The sequence below is a fragment of the Microcaecilia unicolor genome, chromosome 3 (genome assembly GCF_901765095.1).
Source record: "Microcaecilia unicolor chromosome 3, aMicUni1.1, whole genome shotgun sequence".
NCBI classification, from domain to species: Eukaryota; Metazoa; Chordata; class Amphibia; order Gymnophiona; family Siphonopidae; genus Microcaecilia; species Microcaecilia unicolor.
The window spans coordinates 71,547,160-71,561,942 of record NC_044033.1 but is presented as its reverse complement, the minus strand read 5'-3'; the positions used below and the strand labels follow the sequence as shown (position 1 = coordinate 71,561,942).

General features: G+C 40.6%; 1 protein-coding gene across 1 annotated transcript in view; it reads left to right on the top strand.

The window, feature by feature from the left end:
* Positions 1-6,073: 6,073 nt before the first annotated feature.
* Positions 6,074-14,783, top strand: part of KCNK2 (potassium two pore domain channel subfamily K member 2) — a 220,685-nt gene continuing 211,975 nt past the window's right edge. Inside the window, exon 1 of the mRNA XM_030196031.1 lies at positions 6,074-6,254. Within this exon, the coding sequence (XP_030051891.1) occupies position 6,254 (1 nt within the window). The 5' untranslated portion in view covers positions 6,074-6,253. The remainder of the gene's footprint in view (positions 6,255-14,783) is intronic.

Here is a 14,783-nt window from a genome sequence, read left to right as displayed (position 1 = left end):
CAAGGAACTGCAGTGGGACTCAAACCCAGGTCCCCAGGATCAAAGTCTGCTGCACTAACCACTAGGCTACTCCTCCATTTGTTTCCTACACTTAATACAAAATACAGCCATTAAACTCATTACAGGAAGCAGAAAACACGATCATGTAATTTGACTACTAAAACCAGCACATCGGTTACTGTTGACACATCTCATAACTTATAAAATACTACTCCTTGTCTTTAATATTTGTAATTCTGGAGAACTCTTATTTCTTTCACAATTCCTGACCCCTTATTATCCCTCAACTACTTAGATCATACCAACAAAATCAACTTATAGTCTCCTTCTTTCAGAAAATCATCTATGATACCACCTGATGCTCCATTTTCTCAGTGCAAGGCCCAGAACTTTGGAACAAGATACCCCAACACTTCCTATGAGGAAAGGCTGAAATGTCTAGGGCTCTTTAGCTTGGAGAAAAAACGGCTGAAGATATGAGATCTATAAAATAATGAGTGGAGTGGAACAGGTAGACATGAATCATTTGTTTACTCTTTCCAAAAGTACTAGGTCTAGGGGGCATGAAATGAAGCTACAAAGTAGTAAATTTAATACGAATCAAAGAAAATGTTTCTTACTCAACTTTTAATTAAGCTCTGGAATTCGTTGCCAGAGAATGTAGTAAAGGCGGTTAGCTTAGCAAGGTTTAAAAAATGTCTGCGTGGCTTCCTAAGGGAAAAATCCGTAGACCATTATTAAATTGACATGGGGAAAATCCACTGCTATTTCTGGGATAAGCAGCATAAAATGTATTATCTTGCCAGGTATTTGTTACCTAGATTGGCCACTGTTGGAAACAGGATGCTGGGCTTGATGGACCTTTGGTCTGTCCCAGTGTGGTAATACTTATGTACTTATCCTCTCTCCAACAATTCAAATCAGATCATAAGGCTTTATTTTCTCTGATGCCTATGGCTAATGCTACCCTCTAGTTCTGCTTGTGGGGACACCAACAGCCAGCCTGACTTACACATTTTCCAGCCCCTCCCCACACACTTTCCTATCAAATGTACTTTGACCCCCCCCCTCTTCCCTTTTGTCTGTCTTTCTAACTTAATATTTCCTCTAATTATAGAATGTAAGCCACTCAGACAACATGTTTGATGGATGGGGTAAAATCTCTGAATAAACTTGGAAACTTAGTACACTGGCTTACAGGATTTGTTCATTCCACACTGATAGAAGGATTTTATCCAGATGACATTGCTGAAATAGCTTTGACCCCCATCTCTAAAATGGTTAGTGCTGACCTTACAGTAGTAGACAATTATAGACCAGTGGCAGAGTCAAAAACAATGAGCAAATTCAAAAATGCATGGGATAGACACAGGGGATGCCTAAATGGAAAAAGGATGGAAACATAACATGGCTATTGAGGTGTTGTCTTGGGCAAGAGTAGTGGGAACTGAGGCCAATGCCAGACAGACTTCTATGGTCTGTGTCCCGCAATTGGTAAACGACTGCAAGAAGATTAGCCTTCTACGCTCTGTGTCCTGCAAATGGCAAAAGACTGAAAGAAGATTTGCCAAATCCAGCATAGGAGAACCAAGGCTGATGCTGGACAGACTTCTACGGTTTGTGTCCTACAAATGACAAAAGACTGAAAGAAGATTCAGCAACTCCAGCATTGGGGTAACTGAGGCTGATGACAGACAGATTTCTCTGATCTATGTCCTGCAAATGGAAAAAGACTGAAAGAAGATTAGATAAATCCAGCATGGGGGAACCGAGGCTGATGCTGGACAGACTTCTTTGGTTTGTGTCCTGCAAATGGCAAGACAGGTGAAGCCTCAGCAACTCTAGTGTTGTAGATCATGTTATTGTCATGGTTTGCAAGTGAGGGTACTGTGCAGCTCAGTGGGGAGGGGAAGGCATCTTGACTGGTAAGTTGAATAATGTAAACAACATTTGGGGATGATTATTTGGTTATAACCAAGATACCATCATGTTTGGCTGCCTATATGGTTGGTATGGTGGAGACTTGACAACCAGCATTTAAATATGGATGACTGGAGCCCACATAGGGTGGCAAATGACAGGCACAGCTCTGGCCACCTTGTCGGGCAGACTGGATGGACCATGTGGGTCTTTAGCTGCTGCCATTTTACTGTGTTACCTTGGATGGTGAAGCTTTTGGCGTTTATAGTATATAATCAACTTTCTGAGTTTCTCTTCTCTCATAACTGTTTACATTTTCACAATATGGTTTTTGTCCATCACATAGTAGAGACATTATTGTTAACATTGACATCTGAAATTAAAATATTTTTAAGTATGGGTGAAACAGATAATACTCCTTCAGTTTGATGCAGTGGATTATTCCCTGTTGTTATTCAGGCTCAGTGAGTTAGGAATTACCGGTAGTTATTAAATAGTTCAAGGAGTTTTTGAGGAAAAGGTCTTATAAAATGCAAAACAAACAAACAAACAAACAAGCAAAAAAGGCTGCTCCCTGGTGCCCTTTATGTGGTGTTCCTCAGGGGGTTCAAACAAACAAAGAGAAGTGGGTAACGAGTGACGCCTCTTCACAAATGCAACAAGGGACACCAATTAGATGTGTATAAAAGACCTTTATTGAGTCTTCAATAAAGGTCTTTTATATATATGTTTAATTGGTGTCCCTTGTTGCATCTCTAAAAGCCATCGCTCCTTACTTGCTTCTCTTTGTTTGGTCACTGTCCCTGGGTTCTCTGCATTCCTCCACCTCTGTGGACTCTCTCTTATTCCTCAGGATTCACCATTATCCCCTTTGCTATTTAACATTTATATGAATTCTCTAGGTGATTCTTGGACCAAATTGGGTGTGTTTGTACTGATTTATGCGGATGATAGCTCTCTCTTATCTCCTGCACAAGATAATTTTGATAAAACCTTAACACTCTTAAATAACAATATTCTCTTGGTTGATACTTGGGCTAGTAATTTTTTAGAATTGAATAAACAGAAGATTAAAGTTGTTTGGGTCGGTGACTATTCCGTATAAGAGTTTTAAATTGTCTACAGGAAAGATTTTGCAAATTGAAAATAAGTCAAAGGTTCTGGGAATGATCATAGTCTCTGGATTAATGTTTGAGGCTCAAATTAGTTCTATAATAATAATACAAAAAGTTTTTTTCAGGCTACAGCAATTAAGTGCAATATTATCTTCCTTAAATTGCATACGCTTTTGGATTATTGCCCAAGGAATTTTGTTACCTTATTTAGTTTATGGTAGTTCGCTATATAGTGGAGTCACAACGAAATCTGAAAAAAATGTGCAGTTGCTTCGGAACACTGTGCAGTCAGATTGATTTGTAGGATGAACAGATTTGAGAGAATCTCTGCTGTTATGGAAGATCCTCACTGGTTGTCTTTGAACCTTAGGATAGAGTTTAAAATTGTCTGTCTGACTTTTACATTGTTACAAGGGCAAAATGCCAATAGCACTCTCTTTCATAGTAATCTTTTTAGTAAATGAATGGATTCTTGTAGTGCACATAATCTGATATTGGCTTTTACCTCTTTGAAGGGAATCACTTCAAGGAAACACTTGGAACAGTCCTTTAGTTATCATAGTGCAAAAATATGGAGCAGCTTGTCTCTTCATCTTAGAAAAAGTAGTTCCTATTTTATATTTTTGCAAAAATTGAAAAACACATTTGTTTACTGACCTCCTCTGTTTACAAAGCTGCGCGTGTCGGCATTAGCGCATCGGCAGCAGCTTGTGCAGCTTTGTAAACAAGGGAGTTAGTATGGTGTAGATTAACTTTTCTATCGTTATTTTGCCTGTTTTCTAATTCTCTCAATTGTTGAGATACCATTTTATTGTTATTTGTGTTGAATCTTTTTTGTGGAAAAACACAGAATACAAGCTATGATATGGTACGGTATGGTATATAGTGTGTGTTCTTCTTAAAGAGTATGCACTCTTTCCAAGTAGCATGTGCATGCGCAATAGTTTGCACATACATATTGGTTCACACATGTGTGTGCATCAAGAAGGAGAATGCACTAAGTGTAAACAGAATGCACTGTTTACGGAGAGTGCACGCTATCCTCTAAATTCTATAAAGATGCCCAACTTTATACTTAATACACAAAGGTTGCATACGTAATTTATAGAATAAGGTCAGCTGTGTGCAAACCTTAATTCAATAATTGGCACTTAATTGGAGTTAACAGATGAAGCTATAATTGACCTTAACTGGAGCTAATTGGCAACAGTTAGTCAATACACATGCAACTTTCCTTAGTCACTATTCTATAAATTGTGCACTCAAATCCCAGAATACACACCTTCAAGGTCGCATGGACAGATCAGGCATTTTTGCACCTAACTGCTTTCAGTTGGGCACCAGCACTTACACCAGCCTTGGTGACATTCATTTGAACAGGGAAAAATGAATGCAAACAAAATATTTTTGGATGCCCATCCTATAGAATACTTGAATAAGCCTGTATCAGTGTTCCTTATGTATACACCCGCAGTTACACCAACTATAGTCCTGGGATAACTGTGATCATGTAAATGTGTCAGGGATGCATGCAACTCATAGTAATCTATACATTATGCAGGTAATCAAATCTAATCTAATCTTGGATATTTATAACCCACTTTCTCCATGAAAGGGTTCAACATGAATAACAAAAGTAAGAAGCTGATGGACAGCACCAAGAACATATCCAAAAATAAATTAAATACATAACATTACAGTTTCTTAATGAGATACTATAAAATAAGGAAGTCTTAAGTTGTCTACGAAAAGAAAGGAAGGGTTGTGTCTAATACCCCCAGGGGAGGGCATTCCGAATTTTAGCAAATTGAAAATAAAATGAATTTACTAGAAACTGCTTAACATGCAGACGAAGGGGAGACTCAGTACTCCACGATCACCAGAGTGGTTAGTTAGACCAGGCAGAGGAAGCCCTGTGAAGAAAGCCAGATTATTTGAGGATTGACTTGATAGCGTTTTATAGACAAAACATGACACCCATAGTTCGAGCTTCAATGGAAAAGCAGTGAAGTTGAATCAGAAGTGGAGCAGCCTGGTTGTATTTTTTTTTTCAATTTAAAAATCAATCACACGGGCAGCAGTATTAAAAACATTTTTTTTAAATCAGTTCAAGCCTTTTCAGCTATGTAATTGAAATACCTGCATATAAAGAATTACAGTAATCCAACTGAGCCTAAAATCAACAACTGTACTAACCTAGCATAGTGGTCACTACAAAAATACGAACGAACCAATCGTAGCAGCTTCATCAACAACAACAACAACAACAACAACACTCCTTCTTAAAACGATTGTTGACCTGTGGTTCCATAGTTAAAGAGGTAGGTGGCAGCCCCCCCCCCTTGCTCCTCTCAAGTGTAGTCCGACTACTTGAATTTATGCACAATGCCACTTACACACACTCTTTACAGAATAACGTTTAGGCACCCTGCTTGCACTTTCACAGTACAGTAGGTTCGAGTATTCTCCAAATTTGCAACCCAAGAGATGCCTCAATGCGGGTGCCCAGTTATAGACTAGCCCTTTTGGTGTCTTCATTTCTAGCACCCTAGCCAGTTGGCCTATGTTGCCTACGCATATTGGGGGACTGTTGTCTTGGGGAAGATGATGACATGACTGTATGATGACTATGTTGGACGTGAGGCTGGGGAAGGTGGAGAAAAGGGAGGAAAAATGTAGTAATATCTTGTCTACCCTCAACCCCCTGAGAAGCCTATAGGAGGAGGGAGGGGGGGCATGGGAAAATAAGTACTTTTTCTATGCGTCCTGGAAAAGAGTGTCTGTCTTGTGCATGAAGAAAATTGGTGCTTTGGCAAAGGGTCTTTGGCTAGGAAAGGAAGGTGACCGAGGCTGAAGGCTGCTAGTAACGTTCCTCATCGCGGATAAGGCGGGTGAACTGTGTGGGAACGGGAGGGGGGAAGGAGAGAGAGAGAGAGAGAGAGAGCGCGAGCCCTGCCCCGGCGCCACTCACGCGCGTCTTGTCCCTTACTTACCACAGAGCACCTGCACAGCACGGCGCGCGCCTCCCCACTCTCCCCTCCTCCCCTTTCCTTCGCTCTTGTAGCGGGAAGCTCTGTCCAGCGCTGAGCGCTCCTTCGTGTCTCCTCATTGCATCTCTTGCCGGCGGGGCATTTCCAGAAATATTAAGAATTCCAAAACCTCGGGGAAAGATGAGTGCCCGTGGAGGAAGCGGACCGCACACCGCTTGCGATTAAAGAAGTGAGTACTGGCCACGGCATGTTTGCGAGCTGAAAGGAATAATTTATCGGTTTATGAATTCTACACAGCATGCAGCCGTGGTGTAAACGGTATTTAAGAGGTCCCCCCCCTCCCGCCGTCTTTTTAAAGGGTCCGTCCCTTCACCTTCTGAGATATTGGGCGTGCTGGTTTCAGTCCCCCCCTCCCCCCTTTAGAAGATGTGTGTTCGGGACACACGGTCGAGTCAGAGGTCAGGGTAGCCTTGACCTCGGTCAAATGGCAAAATGATTTGAAGGGACTGTGCTGTAGAGGACCTGGCTTAGAAAGAGTTTACTTTGTTCATAGGGCATCTTGGAGAGCAGAGCCGGCGTCTGGGAAGAACCTGTTCAGTTTCCCGTTGCTGGGGCGGATGGGAGTAGACTTGGATTTTTTTTTTTTTTTGCAAAAATCTTTTGCCAATTTGGCCTCGGGCCACACAGTGGTGAGCTAGGGTGAGCAGACTGTGAAGAGCATCTCGGGGGATGGAGAGGAAGGAAAGATACCAGATTCCGCTGTATAGGTGCCCGAGTGGGCACGGTCGCCTTTGTTCAGGGCAGATAGTGCTGCTGTGTGTGCAATGCAGAGCATGTGACAGAGGGTCTGATGGACTTGCCGCTTTCCCGAAAGGGGAGGATGGGAGTTAGGGAATGGCAGAGAGCAGTGTATTAAATGGGGAGCCCTGGCATACGGATGCTTCACTGGGCTCGTACTTGTTCAGGTTACAGTAAAAAAAAAAAAAGAAAAGAAAAGAAAACCTGCTAAACGTAACCTTTCTTTGACAATATATTACCTCGCCAGGTATGCTTAAAAAAACCCCACATAACAGCTCAAACTTATTATAACAGTTTTAGCTTATTCGTATTTTTTCAGAAAGGTGACGTTTTATAAAAAGAGGGATTTAATTTTTGTTTTTAAATCAATTATGATTGATTTTACTTCATAGGACTAGTAGACAATACAGCTTCATGGTTAAAAGGGAACTGTGAAACCTGCTTTCTGCCACATCGCCACTATGTGGGATCCTGAGTAAAGCAAATCAGAAAAAGCTGCCTGGGCTCAGCTATTATTATTATTATTATGGGTCATTATGGTAGCTGCATGTATGTGCTATGAAAAAAGACAATAGATAATGTACATATTTATCTGTTCATTTTTTTGTGTATAATTCCTGTGGATATGCACTTATTTATTTATTTATCTATCTAATGGTGCTGAATAGGCATGCAGGTGCCAGGTCCATTGGCTTCTTTGGAGAGATAACTTCCCTCTTCAGGACTCCCTCCCCTCTTTACTTCATCACTGCCTTTTTCCCTTTAGGAGTGTTAGAAATGTGGAATAATGTTTTATTTATTTAACTTCATTTTAAAAACATTTTTTGATACTTTTGGTAGTTTTGATAACAATTTTTTTATATGTATATATATATTTGGTTTATATACTGTGTTTATTATAAACCACTTTGATACAATGTATGCTGCTAAAGGCATTCCAGCTCTCTGTGTGGTTGAGCACCCCCAATATTGAGCAGGGAGGAGTAATTTCCATTGAGTTTAGCACCCCCAGTCATTTTGAAAAGTTGGCTCCTATGGTTAAACACTGTATACAGAATAAAAGAAATGAAATTTGTTTGCTCAGCAGCCTGATCATACTTGTTGGGCTCCCAGCTCAGTTTGAATTTGCTCCAGGGAGGGCTAGCTGTGAGCTTTCAAACACAGCCACATATTTTCCCCCCTAATTTCTGTCTTTTCTCCCGTTGTAATTCCATTAGTGTAGCAACAGTTCTTATGAGGCAGCCACAGAATATGACTTCCATGGAAGCCAGTGACAATTCCACTCAACTAACCCATGCCGTGAGGGGGGGGGGGGGGCAGGGAAGGAAGCAGCACACTTAAGCTGCTTCCATAACTTCTGAGGTAGATCTCTCCTAGTCAAGGCAACCTTCCAGTATTGTATTTGGAGATCCTTCAACCACGCTGCCCTCCAATGACAAAAGGAAGCAAGTGGCAAAACTCATTTTTTTTTAGAAAACCAGTGGAAACATATTTTGAACTGCAGTAATTAGTTTATGCTGCCATGTAAACTTGCATAAAAAGGATCCTCTACAGCATTTAGTTCAAGCAGGATTACAAGCATGTATAGCACTTGCTTCCCCAAAGTCAGATATGCCATCAACCCTTTTTGCCATTGGAGGAGAGCACTGTTGAGAGCCTCATACATGTACACTCAGAATCCCATCCATAGATACCTCTACCGTGTGGTGACTGTCATTACCTCCTCCATTCTAGGACATGAAATTTACCTCCACAACACTCAAAGCTATGGTCTGTCCAATGCCCTAGAATGATGTTCTTAAACCGCCCTCTGAACTCAAGTTTCCAAAAATATAATTTGATATTTATGGGCCAGGCTAGCAAATGAGAGACAGAATTGTACTGCTGTGAGGTGGATTCAGGTTTTATTTCTGAGCCTAGCCCATAGAGGGATGACTCTAAACATCCTGGGGCCGGTATTCAGACTGTGGGAGGGAGCTAATTCCCACGGTTGGTGATCAGCCTGGATATCTAATGCTGGGCCATTTCCAGTGACTGGCATTGAATATCTGGTTTATTTTTAGCTGGTTTAAAATTAACCGGCTAAGTCAATATTAGAAGATAGCCGGTTAAATTTAAACCAACTAAAGATATGTCCCCCCCCCCCCCGATATTCAAAAGCATTTAACCAGCCAGGTTTGGTATCTGGCCGATTAAGTGCCTCATAACTGACTATCTGGCAATATTCAACGGGGGATAGCTGGCTATCTCACGCTGAATATCACTGGCTAGCGACTAGCCATTTATATCGGGCGACATAACCGGCTAGTCACTGATTTTCAGCCCCACTTTAGTGGCTATGGGCCCCTTTTACCAAGCTGTGGCAAAAGGGAGCCGGTGCTGGCGTCGGTGCGTGTTTTACATAAGCACCGAAGCCCCCTTTTACCGCAGCTGGTAAAAGGGAAGTCTCATCTTCCTACAGGAAGTGGCCGAGTGGCAGGTAAAGCAATCGCAGTGCGGCCATTACGGGGGGACCCCTTACCACCACCCATTGAGGTGGTGGTAAGGGCTGCTGTGTTAACCCAGCGGCAACCAGGCAGCGCACGGCACTGCCCGATTACCACCGGGTGCCCTCCAGTGCTACATAAATAAATAAATTTTTGTAGTGCCTGAAATGATGGCACATTAGGGCAGGGGCATATCTGCGTGGGGCCATGGGGGCCTGGGCCCCCGCAGATTTCGCCCTGGACCCCCTACCGCCATCACCTACCTTTGCTGGCGGGGGACCTCAACCCCCACCAGCCGAGGTCCGCTTCCTCCTGCCGTTGCCTTTTAAAATATTCCTTCGGCTGGCGGGGGACCCCCCAACCCCCGCCAGCCGAGCCGAGGTCTTTTTAAGTTATTTTTCGTCCTCCGGAGTCCGTGCTGTTCAAAGCTGCTCCTTTTGAAGTCTGATGTCGCTGCCCGTTGGGCTTACTGCTGCTTAGTAAAAGGAGCCCAATATTTGGCCATGTGAATACATGTGATATCTTTAGTTGGTCTGAATATACTCAGCTAAGTCTGAATATCGACTTAGCTGGTTATATTCAATCCAGCCAAAAATAAACCGCTTATTCAATGCTGGTCACAGGACTATCCAGGTTTAGCGCTGACTGCAGGTGTTAGCCAGGCTAATTCCCATGGTCTGAATATTAGCCCCACCAGCTATTTTTTTTTTATATTAAAGATTTTTACTACAATTCCAAGAACAATCTTGGTACAGAAAAAAGGAATAAAAAAGCAAATCTGTTACATTACAATTTGTCAAAAGGAATAAAAAATTACTTATTATCCTATTCACTCCACAATTTAGAGGGAAGAACAAGGCACAATACTCAGGATAATTTCTTTAACTAATCAAATATTAGAGACTTGAAGGGAGGTTCACATGGGAAAATCAAATAACAGACTATGGTGTAGATGACATTACCGTTTCTGGAATTGGAGATGGAGTTATTACTGACCTAGATTCCAGAAAAGAACTTAAATGTAATGGATCAAAGAAAACATATTTCACTGAATTTAACTTCACTATACATTTGCATGGAAAATTCAATCAAAAGAGGCCACCCAACTGAAGAACAGGGGGGCGAAGTTTAAGGAAACTTTGGCACTTCTTCAGGGTTACACAAGATACATCAGGAAAAACTCTTATCTTATAATTCAAAAAAGTTTCTTCCCTATGACGAAAGAACTGTTTTAATATCCAGTCTCTATCCGGCTGTAGTACGAAAGTCACAATTAATGTTGCTGGTAAACCCAAATTATCATCTTCAATAGTTTTTGTGAGGTTTAAAATCTCAAAAACAACATCAGCCTCTACAGAAATAGGTTGATCCGTCCTTTTTCTTATAAGGTTGTAAATAATATATATTTGATACCGGAGGACAAGCTTGTTCCGGAATTTTCAATATTTCAAATATATACCTTTTAAAGGTAATTAGAGGTGCAACCGACATCTGTTTTGGAAAATTTATGAATCGTAGTGTTTTTTTTTTATCTCTGTTGGTTCTCTAAACTTTCAGTTTTATTTTGCAGCCGCATATTTTCTTTAATAATGTCTGTTTGAATTTGTTGACTTTGTTTTATGTCTTTGCTATTAGTTTCAATTTTCCTTTCAAATATTGTGACTTTCTTTTCCAATATAGATATTCTTTCAAGGGGAGATTGAACTTGTTGGAAGACAGATATTAATTTTTGAGAAAATGATGTCTCTAAGCCCATAAGAGCTTCCCATATAGCATCTAGAGTTATGGTTGAGGGTTTATTTGGAAGAAAAGACTTACTCAGTGAGGTTACTTCAGGCAAAGAATCTCCAGAGAGTTCCAACTTCTCCTCTGCAGTAGTCTCGCCAAAAACGCCGACGCTATGCTGTGGCACAACCAAATTCCTGGAAGTGCTCTGCAATCCACTGCTTGGGTCTGACCCCGTTGCAGGGGCTATCTCCGCCCCTGCTCTCTCAACCCTTGCTCAATTGCAGGCATTCACGGTGGATCTGTAGTCTTGGGATTGAGAGTTGTATCTACTTCAGGCAGGGGGAGCGGTTCACCTCGTGCCTCCTCCCCTAGCAGCGAAGACTCAGAGCGTCCCAAAATCCCTGGAACAGCCCCACCAGCTATTTAAGCGGCCCAACATGGCCGCTTATAATAGCCAGATATGGATTGAATATTCGGGGATAACCAGCTATATCTCACGATATAGCCAGGTATCTCCTAGGCGCTAACCAGGAATATTGAGCGGGGGATAACTGGCTATCCCCCACTCAATACCACCAGATAGTCGGTTAAGTGCCATTGAATATTGAGGGGAAAGTGACAGTGACACTGGCCAGGCTGTGGGTGCAGAGGTACCAAGGTCTAAAGTGTGACCAAAGATCATCACTGCTGTGGCTGGGGTGGAAAAGGAAAGGGGATGAGTTAAATGGTGAAAATGTGTAATTGCAAGTTGAGGCTTATGGCAGAATAACTTCAAAAAGGGTAGAAGGAAGCTGCTTGGCATAAAAGAAAAGTTAAAGTTGATGATACTGTTAATATGTTCCCTACCCCTTAACCTCTGAATGACTTTGAATGTTGTTTTGTATTCAGAATCTACACCCTTTATATACTTTTTTTTTTGTTACTACATGGTATATTTACTGCTTATTGGTAGCAATTTGCATTAATATAGGTAACTTAGATAATTGGTTGTATTTGTACATTTTAGTTTGTATTGTTTCTGGAAAAAAAAAGCAAAGTTAATTTTCAGAAATCTTTCAATACGGCTTGCAGCTAAAAGCACATTCTTTGGGACCTTTTTACAAAGCGGCTGTAAACACTAATGTATGCTTACCATACACTAAACAGGCACTATCGTGGGACATGCTCAGGCATCCCATGGTAGTTCTGAGATTGGCACGTGCCAATCCCGTGCTAAAAAATATAAAATATTGGTGCGCGCCAATCCCGTGCTAAAATATTTTTTTAGCGAAGGGGGGCACATTTGGAGGTGGAGAGTAGGCATGCCCTGTGCTAATTGGGTAGTGTGGGTAAATCATTGTGCACAATTAGCGCAGGGTTAGTGCGGAAGCCCTTACTGCCTAGTAAATAGGTGGCGCTCACACACTAATGACGACATGCTAATTGGGAAATTAGTGCGTGACCATTAAGGGGAAAGTAGAAATTGCAGCTATTTTACTGCCACACTAAAAAAGTAGCCTCAACTCGTGGGAAACCCAAATGCTAAAAAAAGCACAGGCCACTTTTTTGCATGCCTTTGTAAAAGGGCTCCTTTATTTGTCATATGTTCTTGTGTCTTACATTTCAAGAAATATGTACTGGTAATTCCAAGAACTATATTCATCTATGTTACTTAACTGTCTAGAGTAATTGTCTTTCTCCCTAATCCTTTTATTAGCTGTGAGTAGAAAGTAACTCCTGAGAAGTTACTTTTCAGTATATTGCAGGTATTGTTGATGCATTCTTATTTGGTAAATCTGGTGTAACAGTTTCATTCACAGAGGCTGAATAAGGAGTGATGTAATAATCACATTAGTAACCTACTATAAAGAAAACTGAGATGTGATTTCTAGTCTGTCAAGTACATAAGATGTTAGAGAAAACCAAATAATCCTTATCTATCTGCCCATTTGTGCCTGCCAACTGTATTGGCACAGGTCTTTCTTGAAGTATAGTGTCCTCCCTTTCTCTATTATTTTAGGTTATTTTCAGTGTTGCTTCTGATCTGGCGTAGCTCTTCCAAGCTCATAAAGAGCACACCTAACAAAATACATTTTACTTAATTGGTTTCATTTTATATTATCTCCTTTAACAATATACATTACATCAAAATGTTTAACAACAAATACTACTACTACTACTACTATTTAGCATTTCTATAGCGCTGCAAAGCATACGCAGCGCTGCACAAACATAGAAATACAACTGTATCAAATAAATATAATACAATAAAATATCATACCTACCAAAAATATATATATATATCAAAGTTCCCAAACAAATACAAAAAAAAAAAAAAAAATCATTTTATCAAGTTTACATTAAATATGTGAAAAATAATTCTCAAAAATAAAATAAGAACAAAAAACACATGCCAAACATATAAATTACACTGAGAAAAATTAACTGTGAGAAAGAAGGCCCACCCAGATCAAACAGAAAGCACATTCATTAGAACTGCAGATTATTAACAAAAATACAGCTTTCCCAAGCAGATACTGTAATACTCGCTTTGACCTTTGTCTAGTAAAATATGTAAACCGCTCTTGAAGAGTAGTTTAAGGGTGGTATATCAAATACTATTAAACTTGAATCTTGTAAAAGTGGTATAAAAAGTATTAATAAACATAAACATAATAGGAAAAAACTGACCACCTTTAAAGAGAAAAAAATATATAGAAAGCATTCAGCATATGAGGAAAGCTGTTACTGAAATGAGATATCAGAGGAAAAAGACTACATACTGGAACTCATATTCATGAGTGGACGACAAAAAGGGGACTGTTGATCAGGATTGAAAAAGCCAAAAGGTTTCTGATTATACAAAACATTTTACGCACTTGAAAGAGTAACAAACTCTGCTCATTATGCAAATTCTGCTATTATCTTCACAACATCTTCATGGAGGTTTAAAAACCTTACTTTATTAGGCTGCTTAAGCTTACAGACATCAAGATGCATTCTAATATTATAATCTAGAAATGTTTGATCTTTCACAAAAAAAACCCCAGGAAGCAATTTTCAAACAGCCTACATAACTGCAAACTACCTGATTAGTTTTAATATACCACTTTATGTGAATTTTCAAAGTGAAACCATAAAGTACTTTTTCCTTGAAAATCTGCAAAAAGTATGTGCATTAGAACTGCTTCCATAGGGGATCTTTTACTAAGGCGTGCTACTGTTTTTAGCGTGCGCTAAAAATAGGCACATGCTAAATGCTAGAGACACCCATAGGAATACATTGGCATCTCTAGCATTTAGCGTGCACTTATTTTAGTGCATGCTAAAAATACCAGCGAGCCTTAGTAAAAGATCCCTTGAGTTTGCATCTAGGGATGTGTGTTCATTAGTATACATTCTATTCATTAGTATGCCTTAAAATATACAGGGGGCTAGTTGCTAATGTGTGGTAAAAGTTGGCCGTATAACACACCTTAGTTTAGTGTGGGAGTTCCATGGTACTGTGGTTAAAAGCTGCATTATTCATCTTCCCTGGGAGCATCTGGCTGATAATTTGTGGCCTGATGCTTCTGGGGAGTGTTCTTAAATGGGACAGTGCTGAACTGTGGTTCCTCCTCCCTTTGAAGCCCCCTGATGGCCCCTCATAAACATACCCCTTAAGGGCCCCCTAAACACTTTCCAGTAGACACCCTTTGAAAAACCTCCTCAAACACATGCCCCATAGAGACACTCCTCCCTGAAGAGCTCCCTAAAGACCTCTACCC